We start from the raw sequence: 19,328 nt of genomic DNA on the forward strand, positions 1-19,328 counted from the left end.
ATCAGAGGTCTTTTGAGTGGTCTTAGAAGGAGGCTCAGTAGAAGTTGAAGGGGAAGACCTACCCCTCTTTTTAGATCTTCTTGAAGAGGAAGCAGAAGAAGGAATCTTCACTGTCACAGGAAATGACCTCCTTTCTAGACTTCATCTTTTGCAGCCATGTTAGAAGTCTTCCTTCTCTGTCCCTCAATGTTTTAGTAGAGAAGGTCCTGCAGATCTTACATTCTGTAGCCTTGTTGTCTGGGTACAAGCAATAAATACAATCTGTATGCTTGCCATCCACATACAGACGCTTCTTTGAACAGATAGCACAAGCCTAGAACAAAGCTTTCTTCTCTTTATCCGACATCTTTGTTGAAAAATAAAGTTGTTTTTTGATAATGTAGAAAGGAAACTGAGCAGAGCTCAGAGGAGACTCCCTTAGCACAAAGTGCGGTAGAAAATCTGAGGCTCTGAGGCTCTGTGTTAAATCAGTATTTCCCCCATTTAACGATCGTATGCAAGCCATACCCCATGTATTTATACATCCCATGTGCTAGATAGTTCCGATCACTAAACAAATAATATCAAACATGTTAGTGACTGAAAGCTGGGGATTAAGACCCTGTCTCAGATTCACAAGAAATATCATTGATATTTCAGGGTGTGCGTTGGTTGCATGGGCACTGATATTCACTTTGACAGATGATTGTCTTACACTGTGATTAGTATAGTTATTAACCAGTCTTTTCATTTTCAAAACAGGCAGTACTTCTCACCCAATGGCCTTGGCTGCAGCGGCTTGCTGAATGAATACAGACATGGAATCCGTCAGCGGCGGTACTTCTGGATCTGGAGGGGAACATGGACAAAAAGCGGAAGCTAAACAACAGGAAGCCACAGCAGCAATGCATAGGTACCATGGTAACCTGATTGCGCCTATGTTGGTAAAGGCAGAAAGAGATGATGTACACAGAATAAACAGATCACAGTACCAGAGGTCATCCCTTCCAGACCTGATGATGAACACAGACTAAACTAGGGGTCACCAACCAACCTTTTCTGCAGGGAGAGCTACTTCTGATCAGTGAAAATCATTGTGAGCTACTGAAGGCTAAACAAGTCATGCACCTACCTCCACGCCCAGCTGCATTGACTTTAAGCCTAATGTCCATAGAGTTAGACACTATGGTTTGAACAAAACACGGTGTCTGGGGGAACCGTGACAGGGCTGCCATGTGTGTCAGTGTGACACAGTGGTCTGTTGGGATGTATGAACATGTGTGCGTATGAATGGTATATATATGCATGAGTGACTGAGAGCTTTTGTCATATGCACCTGTGGCACAGGACATACTTTACATGTATAACACAAACCAATAACCATTTGTTTTTAAATGGGAGCAATGTAAAGTGTAGAATTACGTTCTGCAAACATGTTCAAATTATGGAACATTTATCTGCACTTTACATTTTTCCCACTCAACAATTACTGTGTTTTACAAATACAATTACAAACATTGCACAACATCCACTGGCCACTGGGAGCAAGAAGCCTGCTATTTGTAAGTGAAACACTCTGAAATGGAAGAAAATGAAAATGAAGCCTTAACTTGATCATAAAGGGAATTTTTCATTTTAATTTTCTCTCATTTAAAACATTCTGAAATATCATTTTGCTCTCAGATTCCAATATTGAGTTGACAATTTGTGTAAGAGTTAAATATCTCAGTGCTTCAGTTCTTCACCTCTGTGTCTTGGGTCATAAATCTGACTCCAGCACTGATTGTTATCAGGCTCTTCTATCTGCAGCCTGGTGATAATAATGTAAAATAAACACAGCCTGCCCTTTAACTTTGAAAGGAAAATGTGACCCTGCGCTTAATTAAGTAAGGAATTCAAAGCTGTGAGCTATTCTGAAGGTGTGTGGGAGCTAATGGTAGCTTGTAATCTACTGGTTGGAGACACCTGGAATAAACAGATCACAGTACCAAAGGTTCCGCCTTCCAGACTTGATGATGAACACAGAATAAACAGATCACTGTAACAGGGGTTACTCCTTATAGACCCGATGATGAACACAAAATAAACAGATCCCAGTACCAGAAGTTGCTCCTTCCAGACCCAATGATGAACACAGAATAAACAGATCACTGAACCCGAGGTTAATCCTTCAAGACCCGATGATGAACACAAAATAAACAGTTCACAGTACCAGAGGTTACTCCATCCAGACCTGTTGATGAACACAAAATAAACAGATCACAGTACCAGAGGTTACTCCATCCAGATCTGTTGATGAACACAAAATAAACAGATCACAGTACCAGAGGTTACTCCATCCAGATCTGTTGATGAACACAAAATAAACAGATCACAGTACCAGAGGTTACTCCATCCAGACCTGTTGATGAACACAAAATAAACAGATCACAGTACCAGAGGTTACTCCATCCAGATCTGTTGATGAACACAAAATAAACAGATCACAGTACCAGAGGTTACTCCATCCAGATCTGATGATGAACACAAAATAAACAGATCCCAGTACCAGATGTTGCTCCTTCCAGACCCAATGATGAACACAGAATAAACAGATCACTGAACCCGAGGTTAATCCCTCAAGACCCGATTATGAACACAAAATAAACAGATCACAGTACCAGAGGTTACTCCATCCAGACCTGTTGATGAAAACAAAATAAACAGATCACAGTACCAAAGGTTATGCATTCCAGACCTGATGATGAACACAGAATAAACAGATCACTGTACCAGAGGCTCCTTATAGAACCGATGATGAACACATAATAAACAGATCACACGACCAGAGGTTACTCCTTATAGAACCGATGGTGAACACAGATTAAACAGATCACAGTACCAGAAATTACTCCTTATAGACCTGATGATGAACACAGAATAAACAGATCACACGACCAGAGGTTACTCCTTATAGAACCGATGATGAACACAGAATAAACAGATCACACGACCAGAGGTTACTCCTTATAGAACCGATGATGAACACAGATTAAACAGATCACAGTACCAGAGGTTACTCCATCCAGACCTGTTGATGAAGACAGAATAAACAGATCACTGTACCAGAGGTTACTCCTTATAGAACCGATGATGAACACAGAATAAACAGATCACACGACCAGAGGTTACTCCTTATAGAACCGATGATGAACACAGAATAAACAGATCACAGTACCAGAGGTTACTCCTTATAGACCCGGTGATGAACACAGAATAAACAGATCACGGTACCAGCGGTTACTCCATCCAGACCTATTGATGAACACAGAATAAACAGGTCGCAGTACCAGAGGTTACTCCTTCCAGACCCGATGATGAACACAGAATAAACAGATCACAGTACCATAGGTTACTCCATCCAGACCTGTTGATGAATACAGAATAAACAGGTCGCAGTACCATTAGACTACCAGAGACATTAGACTTCTCCCAGCTTAACATCAAGGCCATCGCTGGGTGTGAAATACTTGGCTTTTCCATCAAGGGTCAAGGAGGTGTGCTACTCACTGGGCTGTTATGCTACAGACCCCCGGCTAGCTCGTTATCTGCTGTGCCTGAGCTCATAGATTTAATCTATGACCTCTCTCATTCCCATACAAGGCTGATGGTGCTAGGGGATTTCAACCTTTGGCCAGATGGACCGACTAATTCGGCTTTTGTAGAGCTGGTCCAAGTCTGCCGCAACATTGAGTTACAACACCTCGTACTCTCTCAAACCCACTCTAAGGGTGGAGAAGTGTGGCTCACTGGTTAGAGCAGGCAGACCCTGAAGCAGAGGTCAGACCCGGGACCAGGGTTCAATTCCCGACGCGGCAGGGTCTTGAGCTCAAATGTCCATGGACTCGATAATTCACGCTTCGGTGCCTGACCTAATCATGGGTTCACACTCTGCAACTCTGGGCATTAAGCTTGCTTTATCTCCACAACGGCGGGATGCCTGGCTTTCACCTTGGGGATGCCCTGTAGGGGCTATCTCACAGGGAAAAACCAGGACGGGTTCCCAAGGCAAGGGCGGAGATACCCCTTCGGGGGTCGATTCTGGCGCTATATAAGAATATAATAATAATAATAATAATAATACCCTTGACCTGCTTTTCGCCGACGCATGTTAAACATCTCTGCTGGATGTCCTACCCCAGAGTTGTATGGACCATGCTCTCGTCCTCTTCTCCCTCTTGTGCCCAGTCGTTACAGCAAAGAAAGGTAGTGTGGGTGGCACTAGAATCGGTAGACAATGGTCTAGACTTCATAAACAATCTACTCTGCCTACTTTGCTTCCAGACGGCTTTATATTAGGAGCTAGTGTGGACGTGAGCTACGAGACTCTCTGTCTGCGAATCTCGGCTTCTCTGAACTCCTTGGCCCGATGCGTAAAATTAGAGCTAGGGCTAATCTTGCTATGCCATGGTACTCAGAAGAACTCCGGCAGCTTAAGCTTCAGTGTAAACAGGCTGAGCGTGCCTGGAGAAAACAGTATCTGGAATCACATAGAGTCCTCTTTAAACAAGCGTTGGCGACCTATAAAGTCCAGATCAAGCTTGCTAAAGCTAGATTTCTAGAAGAATCACTGATGGCAGCCGCAAACAAGTCCCAGGCCCTATTTAAGATCGTAAAAGACCTGGCCCATCCAGCTTGTACTAAGAATGACATCCCGGCCTCCCAAGTTCTCTGTGATTCGCTGGCACAAGCCTTTGAGGACAAGATTGCTACCATCTTAAATAATCTTGCCTTGTCATCTGGCCATGCTGTGCACAATTCCATCTAGACTGAGAACACGGACAGGGCGCCAAGCCAGCCGAATTGAATATTTTCCCCTACCATCTTTCGAGGACTTCTGCGCTTTGGCTGATGGTGTGTCCTCAGGCTCACCGTCTGATCCTCTTCCTCCAAAATTTTGGAAATTGTTTCGGGAAGAGCTTTTCCCCCCACTTTTTTCCATCTGCTGTCAGTGCCTCAGATCGGCACGGGTTCCAGACTGCTGGAAACTGGCGGTTGTCTCCCCACTACTTAAGAAGGAAAATCTGGATTCCGCCTGCCCAGCTAACTATAGACCCATTTCCCTGCTGCCATTTCCAATTAAAATTCTTGAGAAACTGGCCACATAACATCTTTCCAACTTTCTTGAGACCACTGATTGTTTGGATGTGGCCCAGTTTGGTTTCAGACCAGCACATGGGACAGAATCGGCATTGGTGACTGTTCTTGATGACCTTCGGACGCGGGCCGACCAGGGTCGAGCAGCCTTTTTAGTGCTGCTCGATATGTCTGCCGCTTTCGACACGGTCAGCCACGCAATTCTGATCAGGAGATTGGCGGAGGTTGGGGTGTCTGACCTGGCCCTTGAGTGGCTGGTGTCGTATCTCGATCACAGGCACCAGGTGGTAGCCCTGCCACCCTTTAAATCTAACATCAGGAGGGTTGGTCAGGGCGTACCCCAGGGGTCAGCAATCAGCCCCATCCTTTTCAATCTTTACCTCCACCCCCTGATCTCGTTGATTAAATCCTTTGGCATAACAGTCACCAACTACGCCGATGACACCCAACTTATCTTCTCGTTTGAGGGTAAGGATGGGGTGTCACAGGAGGTCTTCCATCTCTGCATGAGCACCACGGCAGAATGGCTGGGTAACAACTCCCTGCAATTTAACAGCTCGAAAACCGAGGTTCTGCATTGCTCCATGGATCGTACCCCCAGACCTCTCCCACTGGATTTTTGGCCTCCTGACTTGCAAGGCACCAGCCTGCCTGCTGAATCCGTCCGGAATCTGGGGGTGATGTTCAGTTCCAGTTTGCAGCTAGATGTATCAGTGAATAGAACAGTGGCCACTTACATGGCACTGCTCTGTTCGCTGCGAAAGATCCTACCCTTGCTCCCTGTACAGGCTAGACCAGAGGTTGTGCGGAGCATAATTTTAAGTCGACTCGACTATTGTAACGCACTGCTTCTGGGGGCACCTGCTACTCTGGTAGGAAAACTACAACGGGTACAAAATTCCACTGCCAAATTGGCACTTTCGTGCCGACGCCTGGACTCTTCTGCCAAGGCACTTAGGGACCTTCATTGGTTGCCAGTCTCCCAACGGATTGATTTTAAAGCCCTGTGCCTGGTATTTAGGGCTCTGCATGAACAGGGTACGTCCCCTCTGCAGGATCTTTTTTCCTGGTATGCCCCGTCTAGATCACTCCGATCAGCCTCGGCCTACTTGGTGGTAGTACCCAAGATTCTGAGGTCCCGGATGGGTGGCCGGTCCTTCAGGTTCACAGCAGCGAGACTGTAGAATTCCCTTCCGCTGGGCCTGAGGGGTTTGGAAGATCTCCCTTCTTTTAAAAAAGCCTTAAAAACCCACCTGTTCCCCAGAACAATGTAAATGGATCGGATGCTGGAAACATCATGTATGTGTCATAACAGTCTAAGCGCCAGGATGCCCGTTGGGTGACAATTACAGCGCTATACAAGAACTCCTATACATACATACATACTTACATACCAGAGGTTACTCCTTCCAGACCCGATGATGAACACTGTTTGGAAGAGTTGTTAGCTGAGTTTATTTGTGTTACATAATAGTTACTTTTTTCTGAGAAGATGAGGCGTTTGTAGATGGTCAGAGTGTTCTTGTAAGTTAGTTTATCACTTGGATTGTAGTGCCTGCGCCAATGTCGCTCTAGGTTTCTGCAGTGTTGTCTTTGTAACCTAAGGGGTTCTGTGAACCAGGGGGCTGAGGGAGAACTGCGGTTCCGGTAGGCTACCTTAGGGGGAGCCAGGGAACTGAAGGCTGCCTGTAGATGACTAAAGTAGTTGTTGGAAGCTGTATCGGGGTCCGAATCAAGTTCCCTGAGGGAGTTGAAAAGGGTAGTTGTGAGGAGGGGGATGTCCACGTTTTTCCAGTCTTTGGTGGTTGTTTGGATGGGGGTGGACAGTGGCGGGAGAGCCCTCCGGGGATTGAATCTAAAAAGAACTGCATCGTGATCTGTCCACAGAAGAGGGATAGTAGTGAGGAAAGTGATGTCAGTATTATTTGTGAAAATACCATCTAGAGTGTGTTCGGCTTGGTGCGTAGGTGCTGACACTAGTTGTCTGAGTCCTGCTGCTAGTAGGTCGGAGGTAAGCAGGGTGGTATCATTGTCTGTTGTAGATTCTAGGTGAAAATTGAAGTACCCTAATATAGTGTAGTTGGGGGCACCAGCTGAGGGCTCAATGAGATTGTTTAAGTCTGAGAGGAACGTTGATCGAGGGCCTGGCGGGCGGTATAAAAGGGTCCCATTGAAGGACTGGTTATTGGAGAGAGCGATGGAGTAAGTGAGTGCCTCACAACCCAGTGAGTTGAATGTTGGATTTTTGTGAGGTGGCGGTCTCTATGAATGATGGCAATGCCACCTCCCTTTCTAGTGGTTCTGTCAAGTCTGATGACACAGAAGCCTTCTGGTAAAGCGGACCTGAAATCAGGCCCAGAGGCGTTATCACCCCAGGTTTCTGTTATAAAAAGAAGGTCTAGATTGTGACCAGTGATTAACTCGAAGATATCGAGATTATGCGTTGGTAGAGAGCGGGCGTTGATGAGGGCAGCAAGAAAGGGTTTGGGGGGGTTAGGAGTTAGGCGGCGGGAGGGAGTGCCAGGGGCAGGGGGTTCGACGGTGCAATGAGGACAATAAAAAGGTCCTGCGTGTGGTTCAAAGATGAGAGCTTGAGGAGGAGGATGAAGTGAGCGTGAGGAGGTATTCAGCGCTATGAGTTGGGAAGCAGAGTAGGTTAAGCGTGAATGGTTCTGTGGCAGTGAAGTTGGGCCAGGGGGGGAGGCCCTGGGCCCGGTCTCGGCGCAGACGGGCTTCCCTTCGGCGCGCCATCGGCGCGCCCGCTGCGCGCGTCCGCTGCGCGAGAGGGAGGGCATAGGCTTTTATGCAGGGTGAAGGCGAGCAGTTAGACAGCTAACCTTCGTGGCAACCGGAAGTGGTAGGAGGACACTTCCGGTTGTGGTGCTGATTCCCTCCACTCAATCTGAACCTTCAGCGGTGGACCGGGGAACACGCCAGGGCACAGGAGAACAGTAAGTGCAAAACAGTTTTAAAACATTAAAATTGTCAGGTAAAGTGCAGTGCGCTAAAATCAGCTAGGAAGCCCTGAAGAGAACTTCCGTCGGCGATTCAAGTGGTGCTCTGGTTACCTTCTACCTCGAAGAGGGAGCCTGACTTGGTCTCAGGGTTAAGTCGTAGCGAGCTCAGAGAGCTCGATTGTTTGAAAAGAATCCAACTCTACTGTGCAATAATCAGGGCTTTTATGCAGGGTGAAGGCGAGCAGCTAGACAGCTAACCTTCGTGGCAACCGGAAGTGGTAGGGGGACACTTCCGGCTGTGGCGCTGGTTCCCTCCACTCAATCTGATCCTTCAGCGGTGGACCGGGGAACACGCCAGGGCACAGGAGAACAGTAAGTGCAAAACAGTTTTAAAACATTAAAATTGTCAGGTAAAGTGCAGTGCGCTAAAATCAGCTAGGAAGCCCTGAAGAGAACTTCCGTCGGCGATTCAAGTGGTGCTCTGGTTACCTTCTACCCCGAAGAGGGAGCCTGACTTGGTCTCAGCGTTAAGTCGTAGCGAGCTCAGAGCGCTCGATTGTTTGAAAAGAATCCCTATGCTGTACACGGAATAAACAGATCATAGTACCAGAGTTTACTATTTATAGACCATATGCTGACACAGAATAAACAGATTACAGTACCAGAGGTTACTCCTTCCAGACCCAATGATGAACACAGAATAAACAGATCACACTACCAGAGGTTACTCCTTCGAGACCCGATGATGAACAGCAATCAGACAGATTTGTATAGCGCGCTACTCACCTGTTAGGGTCTCAAGGCACTGGGACGGGGGGAGGAAGGGGGGGGGTGGAGGGGGAGCCGCTACTGCTCGAAGAGCCAGGTCTTGAGCTGTTTCCTGAAGGAGAGGTGGTCCTGGGTCAGACGTAGGTGGGTGGGGAGGCAGTTTCATGTCTTGGCCGCCAGGTAGGAGAAGGATCTTCCTCCGGCGGTGGATCTGCGAATGCGTGGGACGGTGGCGAGGGCGAGGCTGGCGGACCGGAGTTGGCGGGTGGGTGTGTAGAATGTGAGGCGGTTGTTGAGGTATTTGGGGCCCATGTCGTGGAGAGCCTTGTGTGCGTGGGTGAGGAGTCTGAACGAGATCCTCTTGCTGACGGGGAGCCAGTGCAGGTCTCTCAGCAGGGGATAGATGTGGATGTGGCGGGGGATGTCCAGGATGAGTCGTGCAGAAGCGTTCTGTATGCGCTGGAGTCTTTTCTGGAGTTTGGCTGTGGTTCCAGCGTAGAGGGTGTTCCTGTAGTCCTGTCGGCTGGTGACGAGGGCCTGTGCGACCGTCTTCCTGGTGTCGGTGGGGATCCACTGGAAGATCTTACGGAGCATGCGCAGGGTGTTGAAACAGGATGACGAGACGGCGTTGACTTGCTTGGTCATCGTGAGGGAGGAGTCCAGGATGAAGCCCAGGTTGCGTGCATGATCCGTTGGTTTGGAGGCGGTGCCCAGGGCAGGGGGCCACCAGGAGTCATCCCAGGCAGAGGAGGATGTTCTCAGGATGAGGGCTTCCGTCTTGTCTGAGTTTAGTTTAGACGGCTGAGCTTCATCCATTCCGCGGCGTCTTTCATTCTTTCCTGGAGGATGGCTCTCGCGGTGGCGGGGTCGTTGGTGAGGGAAAGGAACAGCTGGGTGTCGTCTGCGTAGGAGATGATGTTTAGGTTGTGTTGGCGTGCGATGGCTGCGAGGGGGCTCTTGTAGACGTTGAAGAGGGTGGGGCTGAGAGAGGATCCTTGCGAGACGCCGCATATGACTTCGGTGGCCGCGGACCGGAACGGGGGGATGAACACAGAATAACCAGATCACAGTACCAAAGGTTACTCCTTCCAGACCCAATGATGAACACAGAATACACAGTTTGCAGTACAAGATATGGTGATGAACACAGAATAAACAGGCACAGTACCAGAGGTTACTCCATCCAGTTGTATAGCATTTTAGGACCCTTGTGTAATTTTACCGATTCATGCCCTTATATAGGTATAATTCACATTACCCTTATATAGGCATAAAAATCATACCCCTATTTAGACATAACCCATCCAGACCAAATACGGCATGGCTACTTCCACTAGTTCCAAAAAGCCACAACGATTTCTTGGAAAACTCGGCTTCAGCAGTCAGGGACATCCCCTTTCTTGAATATTGATTTGTCCTGAAAATCATGGCGTTCTCAAAAAACTACCGTTCTTTGGTGACGTTATTATGTCCGACCTTACGTCAATCCAGGCACCTTCAAGGTATCAATATGCCTACACTTGCCCTAGCAAACACACAGTGGTTTGGAGCAGTCCGACTATATACTTGCCCGACGCATCTCGCTACAGCAAGTACAGAAGGAAGCCGACCCTCCAGCTGATGCACTGATAGAGAGGCTGCCTTGGTACGGAGCTGATTAGACCCTAAGAGAAATCTTGAACAGATTCTTGGCAAAGAAACTAAACACATACTTACTTCTTCCCTCGTACTAGACTACGGTTAGGTACATCGGGGTAGGCGTATTTTAGAATCACCAGTTGAGTACTTTTAGTCTTTGTTATTTATGTATGTATTTTATGGCTTAGAAACCATACCATGCTTTTACAGTATTATTTCATAATACTCTTCTTGCTATACGCATTATACTTTACAGCCAGTATTACGATTGTAGCAGTTCATTTCTTCTGCATGAGAAAGAAGACTGTTCAATCTATACTTTTATTGGAAACGCCCGTCTCTCTATTTCTCTGCACCTCTGGTGAAACGAAGCATGCACGATTGACTGAGTAAAATATCTATCTATTGTTTACACGACTCTGAAGATCAGTTTTATTCTTGGGGGAACAAAGTTGTCATGTTTATGCGGTTGTCAGAAACTAATCCCTTCTTTTATATTCGAGAAAGTTTCTAGGTACCTCTGATCTAGCTGGCACTCACTATTAAGTCTAATATATTCGATAGTGACCTAGTCGACCTAAGTCCTACGTCACATTTATAGGATATATTATTCCAATGCGCAGAGCCTACTGGGAATATAGGAACTAGACTACAATCCGGACCCGATGATGGCCACAGAATAAACTTATCACAGTACCAGAGGTGACTCCATCCAGACTTGATGATGAACACAGAATAAACAGATCACAGTACAAGAGGTTACTCCATCCAGACCCGATGATGAACAACGAATAAACAGATCACAGTACCAGAGGTTACTCCATCCAGACCTGATGATGAACACAGAATAAATAGATCACACTACCAGAGGTTGCTCCTTATAGACCCTATGCTGTACACGGAATAAACAGATCACAGTACCAGAGGTTACTCTTTATAGACCATATGCTGACACAGAATAAACAGATCACAGTACCAGAGGTTACTCCTTCCAGACCCAATGATGAACACAGAATAAACAGATCATACTACCAGAGGTTACTCCTTCCAGACCCGATGATTAACACAGAATAAACAGATCACAGTACCAAAGGTTACTCCTTCCAGACCTGATGATGAACACAGAATACACCGTTTGCAGTACCAGAGGTTGTACCTTCCAGAACTAATGATGAACACAGAATAAACAGATCACAGTCCCAGAAGTTACTCCTTCTAGACCGGTTACTCCTTATAGACCCGATGATGAACACAGAATAAACAGATTACAGTACCAGAGAATACTCCTTCCAAACCGGATGATGCACACAAAATAAACAGATCACAGTATCAGAGGTTATTCCATCAAGACCTCCGGCGGTTAGCAGTGGCCACACTTTGGTGAAGCTGCTCTATCAGCTCCATATCTGTGTCTTTGTGTAAGCTGAAGACGCACAGTTACTGATCCAACTAGACCCAATGGAGAACCCTATAGTCCATCTGTTGGGAGCTCTGTATCAGTGTCGGTCATCCACAAGAGCATGGATGTCAGCTGAAGCCGATGGAGGTATCACTGACAGCTGTGGCCCTGCAACTTCTGTTGTCTTCCGTGGGTTCACATCTGCTACAGATGAGGCACCCATAAACAGTGGCCCTTTCATTGGTCACTCTCTCACCGTGTGCCTAAAAATCCCAATAGACTTTGGAGGATCCGCCTAAGACACATGAAAGCAGGGTGCAATGGATCCCTGGTGATTTGCAAACATTTCACAGCAGGGCAAAGACCGACACACACTCGATATCAGTGTTTGACCTGAGGGAATTGCTTTTCTTTTTACAGGGGTGCCAAGTGCCGGAGCTCCCGTCCCCACCATGGTCATGGGCATTCCACCACCTCCAAATGCAGCGCTGTTTAATTAGGCTCTCTGACAATCCCTTGTCTACATAGTGGACAACACACAAAGGTACAGGTACAACCAGTTACAGAGTATACTTCTCATATACAGTGTGTAGAGTTACTTTGGGGTACTTATGGATCTTATTACCCCACACATTGAATGTGTGGGGTAATACGATCCTGTAGTGCAGAGCAACTGACCTTATATCTGTCCACATGCCCCTGTCTTCATTGAGGTAGGGTGACACTTTCATTCCACTCAAAATAGATTGTCAGTTGTTCTCTTGATTCATCTATTACCCAGTCGGAAGACTTCACCAGTCATCCATCGCAGGTTGATAACATGAGTGCCTTCTGGTTAGGTAACAAAGACCATCTGATGTCACTTTCTATGATGTGGTTGGGGTCAAAGGTCTGCTGGGCTTGCGTTCAGTCCCCAAGTTGTTCTGAAATGTTGAGAGGTATGGGCCTAATGTGCTGCCAGCACTCACTGAGATTGGCAGCCCTGGGGACCTCTCCGCTTTAGAAGATGGAAGCATGTAACCTTTCATGCATGCTGGGAAACTCAAATGGTAAACACCAAGAAAGGTGAGTTACAGGTAGAAAAGACCCAGCTCGACTTTTGAAAGCAGTCAACATGCTCTGCACAGGTGTGGTTGCAAAGCCCTTTCAAGGTGCAGGGCCCATGGCAAACAGACCCTGCTGCTACGTCCCTCCTTCCCCAAAGTCACACATTTGTGTCAGCCCTGTGGTACCCAATCAAACATACATGTGAAATGCATCGCAGATAACTGACAGAACACGTATCATCATGTCTTACCTTCCAGAATCTTAGCCAGTATAGTGTTGCTATCTTTGGTGGAAGGCTTCAGCAGCGCTACAAGGCCACTCAACAAGGCCAAGCGAACATCATACTGCATCAGGTCCTTCATCAGCTGCAGCGCTGAAACCAAAACATGCAGCATGAGGGCTGTCACTCAGGATAATGCATCTCTGTTCTACAACAGGAGGGTTCAGAGATAAAGGGATGGTGTCACAGCACTATCCCACCTCATCTAACCTTCAGTTGACCTTTTAGTAATTTTTTTTGTTTCAGGAAAGAGAAAAGTTACTAACAGATTGCCAATGATCAGCACCTGATTAAGCCCATCATATTCTCTAGCAGATCTGTCCTTCTAAGACCTACAGGAGAAAACCTACAGTCACGCCTCGGCCCGTTAGCAATGCCTCCTCCTTTATGAGTTTACACGGTCAATGATATATCACTAACTACTGTGCATCCTCACTATCCCACCATTTTTAATGTCAGGGTCTTGAGCTCAAGGAAGAGGGTGCACAGCAGTGGTCAGGACCAGCAAAATTTCAGGTAAATGAGTGGGATCTCACCAATATTGAAGTCTCAGGGAATTTGAATGGGGTGGGACGGTGTATTGGGAAAATGTGCTCTAACTAGCAATCAAAGAACTCCTAGTTAAGCTGAGGAAACAGTCAAACCAAGCCACGTTTTTAGGAAGGCCAAAGGAGTATGCAAACAATCTCCAGTAAAGTGTATTATATAGTATATAAGTTCATTGCATTTCTTACTTAAATGTTCTCTGTGGGTTTCCCAAAATTCGTACTTGTTTTTACAATTTGGCAGCAGGAGGAGCCAGGACCTAATGATATGCCTTTCTCCCTCTCTTTGAATATTGATGGAGCCTACTTTGCTGTTTGCCTCAGCTTATTCACTTCAAGAACAGTTTATTTTGGTTTAAAATAAAGAAAACATTTTGTGGTATACAACGTTTACAACGAAGTTTTTACCACGCACTACCACTACAACGCAGGCATTACCACGCATACCATTACAACGCATTGCGCTGGGGGGCGCTCTAGGATAGGGAATAAGTATAATTTTATATCCAACACCTTCCCTAGTGTCCACGGGGACTGGAGTTGGAATATAAAATTATACTTACCACTATCCAGCACCTCTAAGCGCTATGCGTTGTAACTGTATGCGTTGTAAATACCGCGTTGTAATGGTATGCGTGGTAAAAGTATGCGTTGTAACGTCATACATCCACATTTTGTACATACAAACATAGCAGAGAATAAATTACTTTGAATTGGTTATAAAACATACATAGAAACAATAGAGTTTAGAATCCATTAAAGGGGGTGAGAAGCCAAATTTGCCAAACACCAAGATGACTTTCTCAAATGTTCCAGTTCGGCTTAATTTCTGGGGTCCTGGAGTGCTCTGAGGCATGCGAGGGCCCATCATCGGAGCAGACTTTGAAGTAGAAGTGTCAGCTCACGTAATGATTGAACCCTGGATTACAAGGATCCACAGTTGTCTCAAAACGACCAGGCTTTCCTCCCTTTCAGACACCCACAGGAGTGGCAAGCTGGTGGTGGGGAGCAAGATCTCTGGTATTTCCAGTGTATCTGCATTGGAAAAGAATACGCTTTATCTGTAATGGTGTGACATGCGGTGGAAAGGAATACCCTTTATCTGTAATGGTGTGGCATGCAGTGGAAAGGAATACTCTTTATCTGTAATGACGTGGCATGCACTGGAAAGGAGTACCCTTTATCTGTAATGTTGTGGCATGCACTGGAAAGGAATACCCTTTATCTGTAATGGTGTGGCATGCGCTGGAAAGGAATACCCTTTATCTGTAATGGTGTGGCATGCGGAGAGCGCTAGCCTGGTTCCGCACAAGAGGAGAGGGTTGGACGCACCGGGTGCTCTGAGTGGGCAGGCTTGTTGCAGAGTGTAGATGAGCCAACTCGTGAGAGGGCATTACAAAGATGAGACCCAAGTAATGTGCATAAGAGTGCCATTATGTGGGACTAGGGATTTGATTCACAACAATATTTTGTTATTCGAAGATAAATCAGGGAGTTAGTCCAAACGGAACAAACGCCAAAGTGTCTTTAGAGAACATCAAGCAAAAAGATATCTTAACATGAAAAACATAGGAGAACCTAGTAGTTTGAAAAATATATCTTACTTTATATATTTTGTTTGTAAATGAAGTACAAAAGAATAAAATCATTCAGCACAGAATCAAGTAAAGAAGCAAAATCAAAATGGCCTAACAGTACATGATTAAGCAACTATTCCTATTAAGTCATAAGCAACAAATCTCTTGATGAGAATATGTATTGCTTCAAGATTACAAAGTTTCTTAGGAATAGAAGATGAGGTCGACGTTTCGGTCTGTTCGGCTGTAGTCCATCAGACCATCTTCAGGACGAGAACAATTATGGCTGAGAAGCAAAACTCTTATTCGAGGTAGCAAACAACTGCCTTGTACCATGTACTGGATCTATGGTTGCTGCTGCAGATGAAGTACTGTAATATGCAACGTGCTGTTTTGCTCAAAGCAGTAACGCCGCTACCTGATTAAGATTTTATATATAAACACAGCATTTTGCAGCCATTCATCTATATTGGCGCAGTCCTTGGTCCAAGAATCAAATAAAGGAAATTAATTTTCCTATATTACAGTACTTCATCTGCAGCAGCAACCATAGATCCAGTACATGGTACTAGGCAGTTGTTTGCTACCTCGAATAAGAATTTGGCTTCTCTTACCATTTATATCATAGCCCAAGCCTCCAAGGGTACATTGGGTTCCGCAAAATACCGATTTTACTATGTGGGACTAGCCTATTTTATGGAAATATCTTTAATTGGTCCAAACTAAACAAATTATGTAAAAGTGGGACCAACATACAGCCTTATTTTACTCCTGTGAAGACAGGTACCTTCTTCATAAGTCTCTGTGCCTATTACAATGCAAATGAAATATTTGGTCTTTTAACGGAGTGACTTCCCTCAGAATCCCTTCCTGAATGCTTAATTTAGAGTTTTTGGAACAGGGAAACAATCTGCCAATAGTATCAAATGTGCTTTCTAAATCTAAGTACGCACAGTCAAGTGGAGGGTTAGCTTTCATATGTGCAACAGAAATCTAATCAATAAAGATAAACCAGGGAGATAGTTTGTGGTGTTTGTGTAGTGCGCACTAAGCAGTGGCAGTGGAGCACTATACAGGATCAAAGGCATACAGTCAACGAGTGGCAAGAGAAGTAGCTGGTTATTGGTTTGTTGCTGCATTACAATGTTGTGTTCTTTAAAGAGGCTCTTCTTCAAATCTTTCCTAAACTGAAGCAGCGTTGGGTCATTCTTGATGGATAAGGCAATGTTGTTGCAGATCTTGGGTGTTTAGATGGAAAAAGCCTGCTATCTCTTTTTTGACACATCTTAGGGGCTCATTATGATGGTAGAAGAATAGCCACCGCCGGGCAGGCGGTGGGGGTCCTTCAGCCATCACACAGGAAATTCCCACCGCCAAATTAGGATGGCGGTCGGAATCCCAATGTGTCCGTGGCGGTTCTGCCACGGTTCCGCAAGGCGATCCTTTTCTGCCCACCTTGCGGAACCAGGACACAGGGCAGCATTGCGGCGGTGCATTGCAGGTACCACCGTAGGGATTACGAAATCCCTTTCCGCCTGTCTTTTTGCGGCGGTCATCCTGCCGCAAAAAGACAGGTAGAGGCTGGACTCGGGGGCCCGTTGCAGGCCCCTTCTGTGTGAGTGTGTGGGGGTGCACTGGCGGGGGTATCCATGGTACCCCCCCCCCACCATATCTATGCACCAAGTGGCAGGCACCGCGTGGGGCCTGCCACTATGGTGGGCACATTCTAATATGTGGGGTGGGACGGTCGCACGTCTGATGGGCGGACCTAGCACCGCAACAATGGCGGGCAGACTGATGTCTGCCTGCCATCGTTATGAGCCCCTTAGTGTCCAGTCGGATGGTGTCTTGGCTGCAAGTGTGCAGAGATCCACAAAAGATGGCGAGCTTCTGTGCAAGATAAGCATGGGTTCTGGTTGAGATGGACATGTAATGGACTGTGGTTTACATAAGTTGGTTTGTATAGAGGGGAATATACCCAATTTTTGGTACCCAAAAATGACTCAAACAAAGTTTTTGCTGCTTGGGCAGGACATGCTGGACAACGATAATTCAATGAGGTCATTTTAAAAATAGGAACCATTAAGGATTCCTCCCAGTTGGATGGAGTTACAATTTCTACAGACAAGGAGCTGATTCACACAGGTTTAGGGTAATCGGGTCACTTACTACATGTCAAAATTATGCGCAATATTTGGTATTATTCACTCATTTTTGCATACATACATTTTTCTGAGAGTTCATACTACTTCTATACAAATAGTTATTCCTCATTTCAACATGTTATTGAGTATTAAAGCTCTTTTAGTCTTTGGTTGCTCGTTCTATCCTACATTGTTTTTTTAATTCCGTCTGCAAGGTAATTCCTTACTTGTCTATTTTTTTCTTACCAACGACAGAAGGCCTCCTTTAGGTAAAAATCTGTTTCCTTGTGGTTTGTTCATACTGATCTGCTAATAAATCTCTTATCTTTTACAAATGTTTGCTTCTGTCATCCTTCTCTGACTAATTTACAGATGTTTATAATACTCAGAAAAGAGCAAAGGGTTATATTTGCCATTACGAGAACAATTTAGATTTCCTTCATATTTCCCATTTTTTGTTCAAATCTGCTGTTCGAGGTTTAGGAGTCTGGCCCTCGAAAATAGTGGCCTCCCCACTGGATTTGATAAGAACAGAATGCATGGTTGAATGTGGCCCAAGGATATTCTCTTATTTTTTTCCAATTGTTCTACCTTGCTGATTTAGGTATGTGCTATCCAGTATTGTTCCCCATAGTTCTCGGTTGTAGGTTTAGGTATTTGTTATCCAGTATTTTTAGGTCGACCCTAGACCGTGCTTGCGCTGTCTGGAAGATCTGTTGTATGTACTTTGTGGGCTCTGGAGATCAGCCCAAGGACTTGACTGGTTCCGCTTTTGCATAAGGACGTATACATGAGCCCCCTCGCGGCCATCGCCCGCCAACACAACCTCAACATCATCTCCTACGCGGACGACACTCAACTGATCCTATCACTCACCAAGGACCCTAGCACCGCCAAAACTAACCTACACGAAGGAATGAAAGAAGTAGCCGAATGGATGAAACACAGCCGTCTGAAACTGAACTCAGATAAAACAGAAGTCCTCATCTTAGGTACCTCCCCCTCCGCATGGGATGACTCTTGGTGGCCAGAAGCCCTTGGAAAAGCACCCATCCCGACAGACCACGCACGGAACCTGGGCGTCATCCTGGATTCCTCACTTTCAATGAACAGACAAGTCAACGCCGTCTCCTCATCCTGCTTCAACATTCTTCGCATGCTCAAAAAAACATTTAGTTGGATCCCCACCGAAACTAGGAAAACGGTCACCCACGCTCTGGTCACGAGCCGACTGGACTATGGAAACACCCTCTACGCCGGTACTACCGCTAAACTCCAGAAAAAACTCCAACGAATCCAAAACGCCTCAGCCAGGCTCATATTAGACATCCCGCGTAAAGAACATATCTCTGGTCACCTGAAAAACCTCCACTGGCTTCCCGTCAATAAGAGGATCACTTTCCGGCTCCTAATCCACGCACACAAAGCACTCTACGAAATCGGACCAGAATGCCTCAACACACGACTGTCCTTCTACACCCCCTCCCGCCAGCTACGATCTTCCAACCAAGCCCTTGCCACTGTACCTCGCATCAACAAAACCACCATGGGAGGTAGATCCTTCTCCTACCTGGCAGCTAAAACCTGGAACTCACTTCCCACTTACCTTCGCCTTACCCAGAACCACCTAGCATTCAGAAAGCAACTTAAAACGTGGATATTTGACAAGTAATTCCCCACCCCTCCTTAAGCGCCTTGAGACCCTCCGGGTATGTAGTACGCTATATAAATTCTCTGACTTGACTTGACTTTCTGCTTAGGAACTTTCTTTTTTTATTTTTCTGGCAACTGCCTCTATTTAACTTTCTTGACATAAAACTACTAGCAGAGGTCATTAAAATACCACAATCATTTTAGC

The 19,328-nt window shown here is 45.9% G+C and overlaps 1 protein-coding gene across 1 annotated transcript in view; it reads right to left on the reverse strand.

The window, feature by feature from the left end:
- ARMH1 (armadillo like helical domain containing 1) overlaps nt 1-19,328 on the reverse strand; it is a 228,530-nt gene that overhangs the window by 113,857 nt on the left and 95,345 nt on the right. Inside the window, exons 7-8 of the mRNA XM_086952310.1 lie at nt 13,175-13,297; nt 756-828 (exon numbers count right to left, since the gene is read on the reverse strand). Of these exons, the coding sequence (XP_086808436.1) occupies nt 756-828; nt 13,175-13,297 (196 nt within the window). The remainder of the gene's footprint in view (nt 1-755; nt 829-13,174; nt 13,298-19,328) is intronic.

Source organism: Lissotriton vulgaris, chromosome 1_1, assembly GCF_964263255.1.
Source record: "Lissotriton vulgaris chromosome 1_1, aLisVul1.2, whole genome shotgun sequence".
NCBI classification, from domain to species: Eukaryota; Metazoa; Chordata; class Amphibia; order Caudata; family Salamandridae; genus Lissotriton; species Lissotriton vulgaris.